Source organism: Penicillium longicatenatum (assembly GCF_028827895.1).
Source record: "Penicillium longicatenatum strain IBT 33135 chromosome Unknown contig_2_segment0_segment0, whole genome shotgun sequence".
Lineage (NCBI taxonomy): Eukaryota > Fungi > Ascomycota > Eurotiomycetes > Eurotiales > Aspergillaceae > Penicillium > Penicillium longicatenatum.
In genome coordinates, this window is record NW_026643120.1 from 6,380,228 (window position 1) to 6,398,248 (window position 18,021).

Sequence of the window (18,021 nt, forward strand, 5' to 3'; positions counted from 1 at the left end):
TAGGAAAGTGTCCACAAGTGCCGATCCCTTCTATCCCCCCACCCGACCCCATACGCGCAGGATTAGCTGCAACCACGAACGCCCAACCAACTAATATCCGCGAATAACACTTGCCGAAGAAATCAGGCAGAGGGCATAATGCCAATTCTTCACCGAAACCCGGGACCTATGTATACACGGACATCAAATTCCATGTGTTCGATAAAAAGAAACTTGAAAACTCTACGTAAAGCCGGGAATGGAAATAGATCGCTGAGTATGTAGAATCGTAATTTTTATCATCTATATTCATGGAGTATGCAATATGTACAAATAAAATATAAACAGAGAAGACATCCCTCCTAGATATCTTCTCGTTTCCCAAACATATATTCATTTCACAGGCGGTGCTGCACAGGAGCAGGGGGCGCAATGGATGTAGGAGCCTTCTCCTCTTGACCCTCCCAGTTCAGCACACGACCCATCTTGTAATAAGAGTCGATACCGCGACGCGCATGGTCAGCAGGAGTAAACGGATCAGGGTTAGCAAGGGTACGGCTGAACAGCTCAAGAGAAACCCAACCCCGGAAACCAAGATCATTGAAGAAGACCTTAGCAACATCCAAAATAGGCAAGTAACCACCCCGCGACTCCTCGAAGGGGAAAAGACGCGAGTTTCTTGACCAAGACATACGAACAGGCTGACCCTCAACATGGAAGGGGTGGTTCTCATCTAGAGGAGCATCGAGACGCTCACCATCAACAAGCTGAACGTAAAAGATCTTGGCCGGGTCGATATTGGCGTTGCGAAGACGATCGAGCGAAGCAGCAAGATCCGCCGCAGCATTGGGTGTCTTGCCCGAAGGCGCAGCAGGATCGGCATAAACACGACCAGCGATATTGAAAGAATCCAGACACAATCCAAAGTTGGCACGGTTCACATCACGGACAATCTCCCAAGAAGCTTCCCAGGTATCAACGTGATCACCCCAGCACAGAGCCTCGTAGACGAAACGGAAGCCCTCTCCGGCACCGATATCAGCGATGCGCTGCAGATCCTTCACGATCACGGAGCGATCGCCCGTTGTGCGGGGAGCCTTGGTCTCGGGGTCTGGTCCGAGGAAGTTAGATGGGACCTGGATCATATCGGTTCCCAGCGCCCGCGCTAGGATGAACCACTGAGGGAGCTTCTCGTTAACGAGTCTGTCGGACTCGGCGCGGTCAATCAGACCTTCGTACATGGAGAATGGCTGCAAGCAAATGATGGACATGCCCAGGCGCTCGCAGAGACGGCGGACCTGGTGGGAGGCCTCGAGATGGTCGCCATTGAATGTTCGTTGGGCGTAGCAGTCCAGATCGTCGAAGAAGAGCTCAATACCCTCGAACCCATGCGCGGCGGCTTGCATCAGCTTTCCGGGGAGATCGTGAATCCATGGTCGGCCCAGGGACATGGACGCAATACCGGGGCGGTTGATGACCATTGTGGTGGTGTTGGTCAATGTGGAGAGATTTGTGGTGTTTAGGGGAGTTACAGTTCCCTGGCGGTTAAGTTCAGCGCTGCAGGGGCAAAACTTCAGATTGATTCTGCTAGGGAGAATCTGTGAGTGTTGAAAATGTGGAGGTGACTGGGGTATTATTACTATTATAATTTTTTCTTAACTGTGCAGAGAGGGGGCGACAAAACATTATCCCCGCCCATATCCGTTGATCTGGGTTCTGCCTTTTTCCAGAAGGTGAAGATGCGCGTAATCCGCAGCATCTGACCGGCTAAGTGTTTTCCTCTAATTCGTTTATCCGTCGTCGGTGCGGATTAATCCAATAGTCCGATGATGATTGCTGGCAGAATACTTACCGCCCATTCCTGTACCCCGGATGTATGGCGAGCTGCTAGGTGAAGATCGCCTTAAATGCCATAGGTCTGAGCATAAATTGCACAGGCTATTTACACATAAGAATGGAGAATAAATTTTGTATACATATGAAACTGGCATACTTGACAGTGCGTCGAGGTATCCTCAGCCAAGCAGCTTGGCCCAAGCGGAAGCCCGACGTGCTTTACAATTGCCGGGACAGAACCAAAGAGAAACCTCGGCCAGAAAGCCGATCCGGATTTTCGCTTGAGGTTCAACGAAATAAGCACCAACAGCGATAAATTAACTGACTCCACTTTAAGGAATTTAGGTTTACTGAAGAGATGCTAAAGTAAGTGTATGAGTCTCTACAACCAGTGACGAATTGTATAAATCCCACTATGATTTGATCAAAGAGAAACACGTATAATCATTATAAACCTCCTAAGGCTATATCCGTGGATATCATCTCCGCCTACACAATAACATGGTCTCGCAACATGTTATCCACCTTCTAAGTCCGAACGGGTCGGAATTAACCCTCGGTCTTCGGATTAGCAGAGACAACGCTCCGTTTACGAATATCCGCAACCGTCTCATCCGTAGCAATGTGATCAAAGTGATACAAAGGCTCCAGCTTCACATCCTGGCGAAAGATGTATCTCCTGAACCACCACGGAAGAACCTTGAAAACCTGGTACCGCATGTGAACCCTGGTGGGCACAGCGAAGATGTAATCCAATTCCTCCAGTGTGCGTTGCTTGGTCTCAGGAACCCATAAAAAGATCATAACCAAGGCGGTGACGTTCAGTCCCCTGTAATCTGTTAGGAAAGCTTGATATGATATGATTATTTACTTACGCGTAAAATCCGAAGGCTCCTGTAGCACCCATGGCGTAAAGCATGCGGGGGAAGGTGATGGACAGAACTGCGGCGAAGCCTAAGCAGACGGAAACAGCCCAGGCCATACCAACCTCTAGAGTTACATTAGTCTTCGATCAGTAGCATAGGCTGGTCAAACGTACCACGATGGGAAAGCGGGAAAACTTCAGCTGAGTATGTGAAGGGCACGGGACCTTCGCCGGGAGAATAAAAGGCTTCGAACAAGTACACGAAAAATGCGATGAGGCCCAAATGAGCATTAGAGCTTTCGGGGATCTTGAAGCAGAATCCGGCTGCGAGGAGAGTCCAAGCCATTTGGGGGAACGTGAATATAAGCAATGATCGACGGCCCCATGTATCAATAGTCCACACAGCAGGAAATGCGAAAACAAAGTTGACCAGACCAGTTCCCCACGCTGCGAATAGAGCTTGTTCATTGCTAGCGCCGGCGTTTGCGAAAATCGTCGAGGAATAGAATGAGACGATGTTGATACCGCACATCTGCTGCGCGATCATGACAGTGAACGACGCCAGTGTCGCTCGTCGAACACGTGGAATTGTGAAAAGCTCACCGAAACGAGTAAGGTAGTTGCTCGGACCAATGATATCCTGTTCAATCTTGATTTGTGCCGAAATATAGTATAGATCTCTCGCGGCCTGAAGAGGCGTGTTTCGTAAACGAAGCAGAGATTGGTATGCTTTATCAGCCGAGCCCCTCTTAATATACCAACGAGGAGACTCGGGACAAAGATAAACACCAAGGAGAAGAGGGATAGCCGGAATGAACGCTGAGCCAAATTGTAGACGCCATGCGATGGTTCCCACTTTCATGACAGCCAAGTTGGCGCTGTAGCCCAGGAAAATACCAAATGCTGTCCATAGCTGCCAGCACATCACCAAGCCACCACGGATGTTAGCCGGGACATTTTCCGCACAGAAAATCGGGATGGTAGATGCTTTCAACCCCATGCCGATACCAAGAAGTAGACGTGTGACGAATAGCTGAGGCCAGGTCTGTGTTACTGCGGAGCCGATTGGTGAAAGGAAACAGAAGACCGCAGCCATGAAGATCGTTCCGCGACGACCAAGGTACCGGTTGCAAGGATCTGATAACCAACAACTGAAGAATGCGCTTGAAAGGTAGGGGCCCGCGTTTATAACACCGACTAGCCACTCGTTACGGACAGCATCAGGCGTCCCTGACTCGGGGATGCCGAATGCAACTGGAAAGGAAAGATTGGCACCGTTCGATCCGGTTTGATCCCAGCCCCTAGAAATCGCGTATATTAGTAAAGCCTGTATCGAGCCAGAGCGAAGGATCCGAGGGCTATGGGGACAACATACTGCACAGCTGCACCGACGGAGCAAAGAATGATCGTGAAATAGAGAGCCCATGGTTGACGCCACTTATGAAGGACTTCATCGCGCAGGGCTCCAAGCTCAACTCCAGTCAAATCGGGGACTGACTCGAATTCACCTGGGTCGCGAGCAACCAAGGCCCCTTTTCGAAGTTCCGGTAGAATATGGGTAAGCTGGTGCTCCTGAGCAAACTCTTCGACGTCGCGGAGGACTTGGGCCTTGGTGAGATCGGCCAATGGGTTTTTGATCCTATAATCATGAGAAAAGAGCTTAGGAACTGGTTAGGGGAAGCATACTTAGCAGACACGTTGTTTTGCAAACTGACTTGCTCAACATGGGCCTTCTCCGTACGACTGTAATCTGGAGGAGCATCTGCGGGAGCATCCGGGGGAGCACTAAGAATTGTATAAGCCGATGGGACAAAATGTGGGGGTGGTGGTGTATACCCTTCCACTCCTTCCTCTTGTATCTCGCCCACTTTCCCCATCTTGGGCCAATGGACAAATGCCGTCAGGGAATGCAAGGAAGTAGTGGCGCGAAAGCACGAAATTGACGCAGAGTGTCAACAGATGTGAGCCTAAAGAAGGCGTTAACCGTATATATGACCAAAAATTGTCTCAATGGATAATTCGTACCCAGCTTGGCTAGAATTCCTGCCAAGTAAACCGAGCCTTGACAGAAGCTTGGGTGCGGGATGCACCACTTTTAATACTTGGCCAAGGCTTTATCTCCAGACCTTGGTTCTCGCTAAGCTAAACCTGCTCGGCTTGCCCGTGCAAGTCATGGGATTCTGTAATCAACGTAAGAAAGCCACCGCTAAACCTCAGATACGTTAGTTCTGGAGCCACATTGGATCCTGCTCCAACAAAAGCATAGACTTTTTCTGGTTCGGAGACATCAGGGTCAAAGCGCGCGGGGCCGTGTTTGCCCATGGGGTTTGAGCGGCTTGAGAGTAGCATACATATAGGCTCACGCCAAGCCTTTGCTCCCGAAATTGGTCTGACTCCTCAGCTGAGAAGTTACGTGAGCCGTTACCGCTGTTTCATCGCTTTCTTTTGGTCTCAGTCCCGGCAGCATGGTCATAACTCGAGAACTTCTCGTTTCCCATGTTCTGCTGAGTTGCTAAGAGGACCTGAGGATGCCATGTGGACTTTGGTATCCCATGGGCGTGCGTAAGACCAAATGCCATCGGCTGGTCCGTGTGGGTCTCATCCCGCATTCATCACCCCACGCCCCGTACCCACTTCCCCGGAAGGCAACAGAGGGAACGAAAAGGATCTTAGCCAATGTAACACTGGGGCTCAATACTAGCAGTCAGAGCGGTCCTGTTTATTACCGCTCCACAACGGCATACCTTGAATGGATCATTTGCGCCACATGCGTATTAAATTTTGGACACTTCACTTAGATCGACAGAAGGCTTCACTACATGTGGGCCGTGGCTTTTTTATTGTGCCCGAGCTCGGCCTTTAGGGTTGAGGCTGCGGGGCGGAGTTAGGGAGAAACAAGCTACGTTCGGTGCTTTTCTTCTGGTTTCCGGGTTTTTGAGTTTTGCGTATGAGAATTCGGAAAATCTTGTTATTGCCGACAAAGCTCGCGTGCAGGATTTCGAGTCACAAGGATTTTGTACGAGCAGGTAGGGGCGATAAAAGTCCTTTCTCACTAGTGTGGTAATTTCTCACCACTTGCATGATCACAATCCCTGTCGTTCTCGGCTCGCAGAACTTTGATGTTGTCTTCGTACAGCGCAACTCAACACGTGTTTACCGCTAGTACTGAAAGACAGTGAGGACCGAAAAATTACAAGACAACCAGTGGAGACAACAAATCGCGTCCTGCTACTTTGATTCACATTTTAACGTTTCATTTCTTGGGATGAGCCTTGGAAACCGTCATTGTATTGAGACCCCGGCGAAGTACCCCTGTAGATGCAAAAGTACGAAGCTCCATGCCCAAGTATCGCATGTCATATTTAGCTCCAGTCTACAGCAGAGAGTCCTGAATCTCGCCACGCGGAGTATGCAGCCCTATAGATCGTGATCAATGATAGTTTAGCAAGGATCAATCGGCCTAAAATTAGACAATGCAGGAACCATATATTGCAAATTCTAACTATTCACGAACGGTCTATGGGACCCGAGGAGTTGAGAGACCTTATACATGGCCCGCTACTCCTCCCTTGCTATAGAAAGAACCATTCGCCTAGAGTTCTCATCCTCCACCGCACTTCGAACTTTAGAATTCCAACTTCATCAATAAAACCTCAACCGTCCACTTTGTATCGTATCTTCAGACTGAAAGTATGTGCCAGGTCTCTTGATGAACTTTGGCCCCCATATTCTGCCGGGTTTTCATTTAGGCTGAGGGAGAGCCACTACAAACAGTATTGCGTCATATCAATTTTTTTTCTTAATCAGACATACTCCATATGGAAAGGTACTTTGAAGGACACGGGTTTGTCACTCGCATAGTTCGTTTCGTATTGACACCAAAATTTTCAGCCTAAACTCTAAGAGTCTATTTGCTCACAATGATGGGATCCACGCCTCAGTCCACATTGTAGTTTCCAATCAATGCTTTATCCACCAGAGGGTGATCTCTGACTTATATTTGTTGAGCTGACCAACCTAATCACACTTCAGCTCTATTTCACCCTCCTCTATCTGCGTAACCTGTCTCAATCGCCCGCTTGCATCATGCTCTGCATCCCATGTTTCGATCTCTTCAAGGGGAATCTTGATCAGGCAATGTGCTGTGATCCCATTCTCCCCATTGATGATTGTCTGTCGGAGTTCGTATTTGCGCCATTTCGGAAGGAGCCACACCCAAATGTAGTAATACACAACACAGAAGCCAATACTGTTATTTTAGATTAGGTTATGACCCAAGAAAATTGAGTCGGGAGTCTGAACTTACATAGCTAGCCCAGTGACACAATATGTGGCATACCAAAACGATACATCACCACCATTTGCCCCGGTACTTGGTGGATACCACGGCATGGCGAGCATAAATGTATTGGACAGAAGAGAAAATCCCACTGCCACATTCCAGCTGCGGAACTCTGCCGGGTCTAGGTTAAGGCGCTTGCGCCGATGGCGGGTGATGAGCAGGCCAATAGTGAGAATAAAAATGAAAAGATTTGATGGATAAATGGCGAGGTCCACAACTAGATGAGCGTGAGGTGTTAGTTTCATAGTCTCGTCTGGAGGACCGTAAATGATTCATACTGAAGTTGAAAGCATCACCTGCGGGCGGCGCTAGGATCATTACGATGGTCAATGCCCATTTCAAAGCATATGGGCCCAAAGGAGTCCCGAATGGTTTTGTAGAAGTCCAAAATTTAGTCCATGGGAGAACCCCTTGTCTAGAAATATGTCAGTCAAATTTACAATAATTCACATAAAGTCTGGAGTAAATATACCTTCCACATTCTCGAAGCATTCGGGATTGGCCGATCAGGACAGAGATCAAATTACCGAATGCACTGAGGCAGATTAAGAAGTTCAGTGCAGACGCCGCCCCTCCTGTTCCGAATACCTTTTCGAAAAAGATACTTGCAACCACCTGTTCTGACGCTATAATCTCCTCTTTTGTCGCAACTGCAAAGTATGCTATGTTGGCTAAAATATATAGAGTTGCCGTGACAGCCAGAGAGAGAGGAGCGCTCCAGCGAAGAGTCTTGATAGGATTCTGATATCTCATCAGCAACAGGTATATACAATTGAGCATTGCTGGGACTAACCCTGACTTCATTGACGACGTTAAATGAATTTGCGTACCCAGCATATGAGAACACAATGTGAATTAATGCATTAGTTGCTCCATACACTGTTGCCTCAGAGCTGCCGGAAAATGCATTTTCAAAATTGAGCGTCGGGTTTTTGATTGATGTGTTGCCCCCAAGGACCACGAGACCTGTAATTCCGATGCTGCCAGGTAGGTGGTGTGTTAACCAAAACCTTTTCCATGTCGCACATATTGTATATGAGAAAGAACTCACAATATAAGAGTCACAAGTTTGATAGCGCCAATAATATTGGAAAGCATGAGCGACCCTTTGGTATGGAAAATCACAACTAACAATCAGCACGTTAGTATGGTAAATAGCCACGGGCAATATTCTGGCAAAACAAACCTAGAACAGCAACTGTGTATGCTGCAACAGCCACGCCCTTCAGTTGCATTGATGTGGGTGTGGAGTCACCAAGAGCAAACAAATACTCCGCGAGAACTACCCAATGATTGTCAGTGACTAGTGCCCTCATTTGTTCCTGCTGCTCCAAGAGTACCAACCAATTGCATTGCTACTACTGAAAGAGAACAGTACCGTTTGAACTGCAAATACGGTTGGGAAGAGGTACCGAGGACGAGGAAAAGACTGTTCCAAATATACCACCTCAGACCCAGAGCGAGATGGGTAGTAAGCAGCAAACTCAAGATACACTGACAGAGTGCTGTATGCCATGAAAAAGCCAATAGCCCAGTAGATCAAACTTAGCCCAAATGAACCGGTACCCTGAAGGATGGTGGATGCTGAAAGTTCCAATGGTCAGTATATAGCGAGATCAGGATATAGCCAGGGGGTGCATACGAGTCGAGAACACACCAGTCCCAATCATCATACTGAGATTGAGGAATACCACTGTGACAGGCCCAACAGAATACCCGAGGGGACTGTGTTGTTCAACGGGAGCACCGCTCGCTTCTTGGACAGTGAGTCTATTGGAGTTTTCTCCTCCCTCGGCTGTATAATGCAGACTTCCTTGGTCGATCTCATTGCTGCTCATGTCGGAAGTGACAACCTCTTCTACATCTTTTTTACTGCGTAGAAAGCCCATCTTGTTGTTTCCAATTAGTGAGAGTAATTTTAGAGCATAGTCCGCTGCAAACAGCTATTATATAGGACATCCTATCAGATATACCTTGCCAATTAGCAGTTGATATGGCGACACATGGGCTATTACCTGGGCACATTAGCACCAACAGAAGTACTTGAATGGTGAATGTTCCAAAATGTAGCTCGGCAAATAATACTTTTGCAGTGAGGGGAAGTCAACCTTACGCCATCATCTTCATTGTCGCAGTGATATTCCCCGCTCGTCCTCTTGCTGATAATATATGCATGTATTAATCGAAGGGGCGTTTATCCGGGTGTTAGTCCTTAGAGCTCTCGCTTGATATCTAATATCTTATTCCTCATTTTCTTCCAGAGGCACCTGGTTATAATTGTCCCAGGTCTATCGACATAGAGCTCCCCAGTGGCTATTTGTTGTTTATTTGGAAATGATATTCACTTTGCATAATTCGCTATTTTAAAAGGCACAATCTGAGATAATTATGGTGTCATCAGAACCTGAAAATACGTACTTATGTTTGATAGAGCTGAGAGAAAATTGATCTTGAGAAGACCTCGCGGGAACGGTATCTGGCAAAAAAATGTGTATGAATAAACCCTCTTTAGTTTGAAGAAGAAATTGTTATTTAAATGCAAGATACCAACATGAGCGTCGGAAATTCTATTGCATCCTTGCGACCAGAAGCTGCTTCGCGTCATTACTAACCACCGTTGCACCATCGCCATTTTTGTAGCTCGCTGCACGCCATTTCTGCTCATAATGAGTGATAGAACGTGAGCGGTATTGCGGGGGTTGAAGTTCCGAAACGAAATGCAGGTCATATGCGATGGCAAGTATCAACAGCAGGGTAAAGGGCGCATACTTCTCTTTCCCCGCCTATAGACTATCTAGGGATGAATTTTTTAGGCTTACATAAATGCCCTCTCCTAAAGTTTGAAGTCAGCTACACATTGAGACTCCTAGGTAATATTTTTCTCTTTTCTTCAGGGGGTCGTGCTAGTTACTTTTCAATACGACCTTGGAAGGGTCAGCTTGAACTGGTGGTGTGACTCGGATTCAGCCGTAGACTAGACCATGATTCTAATATTAGAACGAAGGATAACGCTAAGAATGAGCTAGGAACAGGGATCTTCCCCTGTCTATCGTTATCAGGATTCTACGCGTCCAATCGAATGCATTCGGGACCTGTTACTGAAGAAAAATATTCCATTTTAACATGATTGGCGAATATTTACCTCTAATCAATGAGGGTAAGTGGCCAGGACAGGACCTCGGGAAAGTCGTAAAATTGATCTATCCATGGATATATCTGCCACAATACGAAAAATTCATCTCGGTAAAGAACCTATTGGGAGACGGCTGAGCTCTAGCATTAAGTTAATTTTGGTTAATGAATAGAAGTGCATTGCAATGTCAAAGCACTACCTTGAGGTAAAATATTGCTATACTGAAAATGAAAGGACTTGTGCTTATCTAGTCATGTGATAAGCCACACCCCGGGCGCGGGGGTAAGAATATGCGTTTAGGGGTCTGGCTGACCCTTCAAACTTACGCTCAAACATCCTTCCAGATGGATGCGGGCTCCACTCTCCATCCTTATCAAGCTAAAGATTAGAACATTACTCAAAATCCTGTGCTAACCCCCGACTATGGCACGCCGGAAGGGAGAAAAAAGGAGAGGAAGACCAACATTACCCGTAGCAGAACGGGATGCCATACCTGTCGGCGCCGGCGCGTCAAGGTAGTCCAGACCGAACTTTGTCTTTTGAGATGCCAGGAACTGATTATCCTGCTATATAACAGTGCGATGAAGACAAGCCGGCCTGCAAGACATGTGTCCGGCTTGGTCTGCAATGCGATGGCTATGGGTATATCGTGAGGTACCGATTTACAAGGCCGACCGTGCTGGAGCAAGGTCCTGTTGGTACTTTCGACAATATTGAATGGGCACCAGTCGCAATATCTTGTATCAACATAGACGACATGGAGCTCTCCGATGGCGGGTCCGTGCATGAAGAAAGCGCATCGTACACGCAAACCCCGGACTCATCGATAAAAGATACATCAAATTATCACGTGGATTCATCCAGTCAAGAGGTATCGCCAAGAGATCCATTGATTAATGATGTGAAGAATAGCGATAAAGATCTCAATTTCGATACTTCCGATGCTCGCACACTGGAAGAGTTTTATTTTACACAGTGGAGAGCTTGTGTCACTCCAATCCTACCCCCAGTCTTCACTGACCTGACCCTGACAATACCTACGTTTCTGCCGTTTAAATATGCTGTCCTTGCAGTAACGGCAGCTCATCTCGCTCATACCGGAGCTTCAATCCGTTCTGGCGATGATGAAATATACATTCCAGAGCGCACACATCGATATCGAAGCCTTCAGTACTACGGAAAGGGAATCCGGGAGCTGGCAGAATACGTGAATGGCTTTCCTGATGAGAATCTCGACCATCTGGTCGCCACCTCACTTCTTTTTTATTATATCGAGATCGATGTAGGGTCGATCAACAGTGCTGTTGAACACATTGAATTGATCAACCGGCTACATTGCTCTGCTCAGTCGCATGTGAAGGAAGGGTCGATCAAACTCAATCCCAAACTGCTCAGTACCTGGAAAAGTTCACGATCCTTGGCAATCAACAAGCGGCTTACGATTGGGTCCAATCGATCGCGACCTCTTGCTGCAATTCAACCTCGAGACCCGACAGATTCATCAGAACAAGCTGGGACATCATCTGACATCATTGCGCAGCTGCTTTGCGAAACATTTTCCAGCGCTAGAAAGATAATTGTGGAGTTTTTCGTATGTCGTGGAACCAGGCTAGCCTCAGAGGAGCAATCTCGGATTGCCTTTGGGGCTCTGGTTGAGCACATTTCCTCTCCTAACGGGCAAACTGACTCGCCTGGTCAATCCACCAATGCCGAAGAGTCATATTTAAAGGAGTTTGAGCAAAATCGCAAAAATTTAGACAATTGGCACGCGCATCTCGATTTATCAGAGCTCCCAGTCGAGTCCTTCACTTCTGCATCCACTGAGCCGATTGGAGAGAAAGACGGGGAATTGCACGTCCAGCCTTTGAGGTTTCGAACTTATGGGGCAGCTATGAACTACGCATATTATGCCACGGCACAGCATGCCAGTTCACAGCAAATGATCAATCGATTAACGGCGTTCGCTCATCCCGATATCGACTCCAGCTTCACGCGAGAGAACTATCCCTGGGAAAGCCTGCTTCTTCGCATTGCCTGCGGTCTTGATCTAGAAGACTGCCTATATAAACATACCTTCAAGATTGGCATTCTCTCCTTATTGATCTGTATTGCATCTTCCTGTCCCCATATCGGAGTGGCAAATTGGATCCACGACTGGATGGGAAAGCTTGGAAATTATGGTAGAGCAGTTGAAGATGGAATGCCCGTGGTAATGGTCATGCGCGTTATGCGTCTAATCATAGCGATGAAACAAGATGGTCATGATGCATTTCGAATTTCCGTGCTGGACAGCGACAGCAAAGAGAAAGAGGAGTTTTATCACGGCAACATCGATCTCAAGGTGGCGGTCTGCGGGAAGGATCGAGTAAAGGGGATAATGTATAATAATGTGGTCGCATTGCCTAAGTAGTAGATCTACTATAGCATAAAAAGCTGACTCTCACATGTTCCCTGCGGTTAGTAAAAGTTTGATAGACTCGGAGGAAAGAGAAACAAGGAACCAGAAAGTGTAACAGAGTGCGGATAGAAAAGTTTAAAAAGAAAAAAAAAAGGCATGCAGAAGAACAAGGGAACAGAAAACCAGGATTAAAAGGAGCACAATGCTTTGTCTCAGCTCGCGGGGTAAGCCGACCTTCCAAACCAGCAACGCATAGCGAGCCGAAAATGGAAATTCCGGAGCGACCGTCCGTGCAAAACTTCATCCCTGACAACATCCCCCGATATTGACTTAGCCTCGCACTAGGCCTGCAGGTCTTCACACCCAAACCAAAATCTCGGGATGCTGGCGACCCTTCCAAGGTTTGCATATAAACTTCTGCAGAACTTTCTTGGGCTGCCAGTTCGTCCATTGTCAAATTACTCACGGTAGTGGTCGATCATGAGCGACACTCAACCCTATGTGAGGGAGGAAAAATCTCCCGGATTGGGCACGGTCGCTGCTGGCGATGGATTGACTAGCGTGCAGAGCCCCACTAAGGCTGGGGAAAGAACCGGTCTGGCGGATCTAGACGGCATCAAGCGCAACTGGACCCTTCGCAGTCTAATCGTCATCTGGATCTCCGCTGGTCTGATGAGTTTTGTCGTCAACTTGAATAACCAGTCATCCTCTACTTTTGCGCCTTATGCGGTGAGCGGGTTTAGCTCTGCCCCATTGGTGGGCACAATTGCTGTTGTACAAGCTGTCATTGCATCAGGTGCGCTGAATACACTTACTCGATGGGAATACATACTTACAACAGACTATAGCATGTCTGCAGCCTCTTGCGAGATTTGCCGATCTATACGGGTATGCAGTTATGTCTTCTTTTCCCTTTGTGAGGTGGGGACTGATAGGGATCTTAGGCGCCTGGAAATGTTCCTATTTTGCATAGTGATGGCAACAATTGGGGAGATCATGCTTTCCTCCTCGGCGAATGTAGGCGTCTACGCTGGAGCGCAAGTATTTTGGGTCATCGGACTTCAGGGTATGACCTATCTTCTCTATGCAAGACTCTATCTAAGCTGACTCGGTCGTCAAGGAATCTTATTAATGCTTCAGATCATTGCGGGCGATTCGAGCGATCTTCACAACCGTGCGATTATGAATGCGATCCCGTATGCGCCGTCATTCATCACCGCCTGGGTAAGCATTCGAACCAAGATATCGCACAATGCGAGATGGAAGCTGACTTTGGTAGATCGCTGGTCCCTTCGCAGCGTCTGTGCTTAAAACCTCATGGAGATGGGGCTTTGGAATCTTCGCGATCCTCGTTCCCGTCATTGGGACTCCCCTTTCGTTAGCTCTTTTCCACAGCAAACGGAAGGCAACAAAACAGCAAAAGTCTCAAGGAACCTACCAGCGTCGCGATCATCTTGCGAATATCAAACAACTAGATCTCATCGGTCTAATTCTGTTTGCAGCCGGGCTCTCCCTTGTGCTTGTGCCTATCACGCTAGCGGCGAAGACAGCAAACACATGGAAAGCCCCGCATATTATTGCTATGATAGTGGTAGGCTGTGTCAGCTTTATTGCATTTGTCGTGTGGGAGACCATGTGGGCTCCCTGGCCCATGATGTCCATGAGGCTATTCAAGAGCCGCACCGTAATTTTCGGCATAGCAGGTATGTTCGACTCCGTGATTAATAAGAATCTACTAACTATATCAGCTTCATTGATTGATTATACGGCACTCTATCTTCTCCAGGACTATATCGTGACATATGAGCTGGTTGCCGCTGAACTTTCCGTCAAAGCAGCTACGAACATCGCCATTCTCATTCCCTTTGCTGCTGTTCCTGGACAATTTGCATCGGCTTTCCTTGTCAAGTATACGAAGCGGTATAAGTGGATCACAGTCTCTGGATATGCACTGAACCTTCTCGGACTTGGGTTATCATACAAGTATATCAATGGACATGACCACTTGGGTGCTCTGGTTGTCTCCCAGTTGATCCTCGGCTTTGGAGAGGGAATCATCAATACTATGCAGCTCGGCATGCAAGCAGCCGTGAACCAGGATGGTAAGATGCCGCTCTTGTACTTCTATGCGAGCTCAATACTTATTTATTTTTCAGACATGGCCGCAGTCACTGCCTTGTTCACTGCATCAATTGGAGTAGGCAGTGCCTTTGGTGGAGCGGTGGCAGGAGGAGTATGGACTGGTATGTGTTTCTTTATTGGTTATATTCATTGCCCCAGACTAACACGTTTTCTAGCCATTCTTCCTCGAAGACTTCGCGAATACCTTCCCACCGATGCGCTAGCTGACCTGGCAGAGATTGACGGGTCCATCGAAGTTGCAGCAGGGTATCCCTGGGGCTCACCGACTCGAAATGCTATCAACCACTCATACACGAGCACATTCCGGTTGATGCTACTGATCGCAGTCATCCTCGAGGTCTTCGCGTTGATCTGTGCACTCCTCATTCAGGATCTCAATGTTAAGGAAGTGGACGATTCGCGGGAGTACAAGGGTATCGTGATTGGAAAGACGGGCGCGATTGATACGCTGAAGGAGAAGATTCATGCTAAGCGGGATGAGAACCCTAGCGGAGTTGTTTCTACCGATGTTACACGGGAGATTTAGTTAGTTTACTAAGAGCACTTTTGTAAAAATTTAATGGATTCTGAGCACTAACCTACGAATGCTGACGCGAAATTGATTCCCGCCTTTCAAAAATTGAGTTTGGCATGAGTGTGGATATTGTGAGACCCACTACATGAACCAGCATCATTGGTCTAGTGGTAGAATTCGTCGTTGCCATCGACGAGGCCCGTGTTCGATTCACGGATGATGCAAGCCTCTTCTTTTTTGTATTTTGATTTTAGTTTGATATGACCCGGTCGCGGTTGTTGAAGCATGCGGCTATATGCAGAAGAGTGAAATTAATATCATTATAATTTTTGATTGGATGTCGTCTACGGGTTTCCCGATATGTAAGAAGCCTAACTAAGAGCCTGAGGTATCACTGATGAGTGTTTCAAAGCTCGGCAAACCAATCACAATGAGAGTCGTAGTCGGTCAAGGGCGAGGCCTGAGCCATGAGGGGTAAGCATTATTAGATATTTACGATACCTTACTCACATAATGGAAAGTATGCAACTCTACCAAGGTTGAATCTGGAATCATCTCACCACATATACAAAACAAAGTAACAATCAAGCAAGCAAGAATGTCTTCACAGGTAGCGCCTTATGGAGAATGGGACAGCCCTATCACGGCAGAAAGCCTCTCCGTTGGAAGCATCCAACTAAAAGGAGTCCAAGCCAATGTAAGCTACAAGCATAACAACCTCACAAATCAGCTAATAAACAAGCCCATTACAGGACAAATCTATGCTCTCGAGTCGCGTCCGGCTGAGGGAGGACGAATCACCATCGTCGAGGTACTAGACTCAACAACCAAAGAGGTCCTACCAGCGGAATATAGTGCAGAGGGCACAATCCACGAATATGGAGGTGGCTCTTTCGCCATACATCCAAATGGCAAATTGATGTTCACCAATCATCCAACGAACGGCTTGTTTCTCCTTGATCCAGCGTCCGGGGCTGTTGAGACCATCGTAGTTCCCGATATATCCATCCGATTTGGCGATTTCCACGTCTACCCACCAACACAGGAATGGATTCTTGCTGTCCAAGAAACGCACTGTAGATCCTCCGGGAATTTCATTGTTACGAATACTGTTGTTAGTATTCATGCCAGTACAGGTGATATATCTATCGTGGCCGAAGGGGCGGACTTTTATCAACATCCTCAGTTCAGTCCGGATGGAACGCAGGTCTCTTGGATCCAGTGGAATCATCCTGATATGCCGTGGACAGGCTCTGTGCTTCACGTAGCTCCATGGCAACCGGGTACACTTTTGATTGGAACGGTGGTTTCCGGCCAGGCGGGCGTCGAAAGTATCTGCCAGCCACGGTGGAGTCCAGATGGCACCCTGTTTTTTGTCAGCGATAAGACGGGTTTCTGGCAATTGTATCGATTCGATGGGGAGATGCCACATTTGATTCATCTGGAAGGGTTGGAATCGGCCGAGTTTGGAAGTCGAGAGCCTTCTCTTGGAACGTATGAACATGCCGATGAACACCATTGAAGAAAGATCAACTGACTGCTTCAGATGCACGTATATTTTCATGGATGAAGAAACAATTATTGCAAACGCCATTCAAAACGCGACCTCCAATCTCATCAAAATCAATCTGAAAGACAATTCTTGGGTCGATTTATCCCTCGGTCTAGTCGAAATCTTGAAAAGCGCCATGATTCGTATCTCACCTACTTCTTTGGCCGTTATAGGAAGTACCCGGACAGCGCCACAGGCCCTTTACCGCGTTGATATCAAAGATGGTATCTCGATACAAATGATCCGAGCCACCGTCCAACAATCCATACCAGAAGAACTAATCTCCGAAGCACAACACATCACATACCCACGCACATACAGCCATGATTCCGGTAATGCCCATGCCATATTCGTTCCACCTATGAATCCTGCATTCCAAGCACCAGAGGGCACTCTACCTCCACTACTTGTCTGGATGCACGGTGGACCTACCAGCCATGTTACTCCTGCCCTGGCTTCAAAAACCCTGTACTGGACTTCACGGGGATACGCATATGTACTCGTGAATCATGTCGGATCCACGGGGTACGGCCGAGCCTATCGAGCGTTGTTAGATGGTGCATGGGGCGAAGCCGATATACAAGATGCGGCTAGCTGTGTAGCGTACCTCGCCTCAGAAAAACTCATCGATGCATCCAAGGTCGGGATCGTGGGTGAAAGTGCTGGTGGTTATGCCGTTCTGCAGGCACTCTATACGTATCCTGATATATGGAGGGCAGGTGTTAGTCTGTATGGAATTAGTTCTTTGGCGGGATTTGCGGAGACAACACATAAGTTTGAAAGCCAATATATGCAAGGACTTGTACTGGGATACGGGGAGTGTAGTGATGAGAAGCGTGAGGCTTTGTATAGGAAGCGGAGTGCTGTTTTTCATGCGGGGAGGATTAAGGCCAATCTTTTGCTTTTGCAAGGTGATGTTGATACGGTTGTGCCGGTTTCTCAGGCTTTGCAGATGAAGGAGGCGATGAGGGATGCTGGAAAGGAGGTTGAGATTATGATTTTTGAGGGGGAGGGACATGGATGGCACAAGGGAGAAACTATTCGGGCTTCAATTGAGTTGGAGACGGAATTTTGGGCTAAAAATTTGCTCTAAGGGATGGACTCATTGTCTGCATTTGCCTTGGGTCATATCATTTTGATTCCATCCGTTCCACTTATTCTTGTCTTGACTGCCCGTCCCCATCCCCATCCCACCTTTGCTACTAAGTCTCCTCCGCATCTATTCGCCAGAATGATCGTATTCTCATTGAAAAAGCCGGA

General features: G+C 47.5%; 6 protein-coding genes across 6 annotated transcripts; 3 read left to right on the forward strand and 3 right to left on the reverse strand.

Annotated features, from left to right (window-relative positions):
* Positions 1 to 377: 377 nt before the first annotated feature.
* On the reverse strand, positions 378 to 1,460 carry N7484_004902 (sugar phosphate isomerase/epimerase family protein; the record flags this gene model as incomplete). Its single annotated transcript, XM_057115322.1, has 1 exon — positions 378 to 1,460. The coding sequence occupies one exon, from the start codon at positions 1,458 to 1,460 to the stop codon at positions 378 to 380; it is 1,083 nt and encodes a 360-aa protein (XP_056975462.1).
* A 904-nt stretch (positions 1,461 to 2,364) lies between these two features.
* On the reverse strand, positions 2,365 to 4,557 carry N7484_004903 (sugar porter family MFS transporter; the record flags this gene model as incomplete). Its single annotated transcript, XM_057115323.1, has 5 exons — positions 2,365 to 2,644; positions 2,691 to 2,805; positions 2,855 to 3,981; positions 4,056 to 4,319; positions 4,367 to 4,557. 5 exons carry the CDS (start codon positions 4,555 to 4,557, stop codon positions 2,365 to 2,367), a joined length of 1,977 nt encoding a protein of 658 aa, XP_056975463.1.
* A 2,140-nt stretch (positions 4,558 to 6,697) lies between these two features.
* Positions 6,698 to 8,911, reverse strand: N7484_004904 (uncharacterized protein; the record flags this gene model as incomplete). Its single annotated transcript, XM_057115324.1, has 9 exons — positions 6,698 to 6,929; positions 6,987 to 7,239; positions 7,301 to 7,437; positions 7,495 to 7,763; positions 7,816 to 8,002; positions 8,074 to 8,149; positions 8,209 to 8,304; positions 8,367 to 8,606; positions 8,665 to 8,911. 9 exons carry the CDS (start codon positions 8,909 to 8,911, stop codon positions 6,698 to 6,700), a joined length of 1,737 nt encoding a protein of 578 aa, XP_056975464.1.
* A 2,001-nt stretch (positions 8,912 to 10,912) lies between these two features.
* N7484_004905 (uncharacterized protein) lies at positions 10,913 to 12,565 on the forward strand (the record flags this gene model as incomplete). Its single annotated transcript, XM_057115325.1, has 1 exon — positions 10,913 to 12,565. The coding sequence occupies one exon, from the start codon at positions 10,913 to 10,915 to the stop codon at positions 12,563 to 12,565; it is 1,653 nt and encodes a 550-aa protein (XP_056975465.1).
* Positions 12,566 to 13,033: 468 nt separating this feature from the next.
* On the forward strand, positions 13,034 to 15,221 carry N7484_004906 (uncharacterized protein; the record flags this gene model as incomplete). The annotated part of the gene is made up of 8 exons (XM_057115326.1): positions 13,034 to 13,349; positions 13,402 to 13,441; positions 13,498 to 13,619; positions 13,674 to 13,777; positions 13,833 to 14,256; positions 14,302 to 14,655; positions 14,710 to 14,796; positions 14,851 to 15,221. 8 exons carry the CDS (start codon positions 13,034 to 13,036, stop codon positions 15,219 to 15,221), a joined length of 1,818 nt encoding a protein of 605 aa, XP_056975466.1.
* Positions 15,222 to 15,807: 586 nt separating this feature from the next.
* Positions 15,808 to 17,854, forward strand: N7484_004907 (S9 family peptidase; the record flags this gene model as incomplete). The annotated part of the gene is made up of 2 exons (XM_057115327.1): positions 15,808 to 16,703; positions 16,756 to 17,854. 2 exons carry the CDS (start codon positions 15,808 to 15,810, stop codon positions 17,852 to 17,854), a joined length of 1,995 nt encoding a protein of 664 aa, XP_056975467.1.
* Between the last annotated feature and the right edge of the window lie 167 nt (positions 17,855 to 18,021).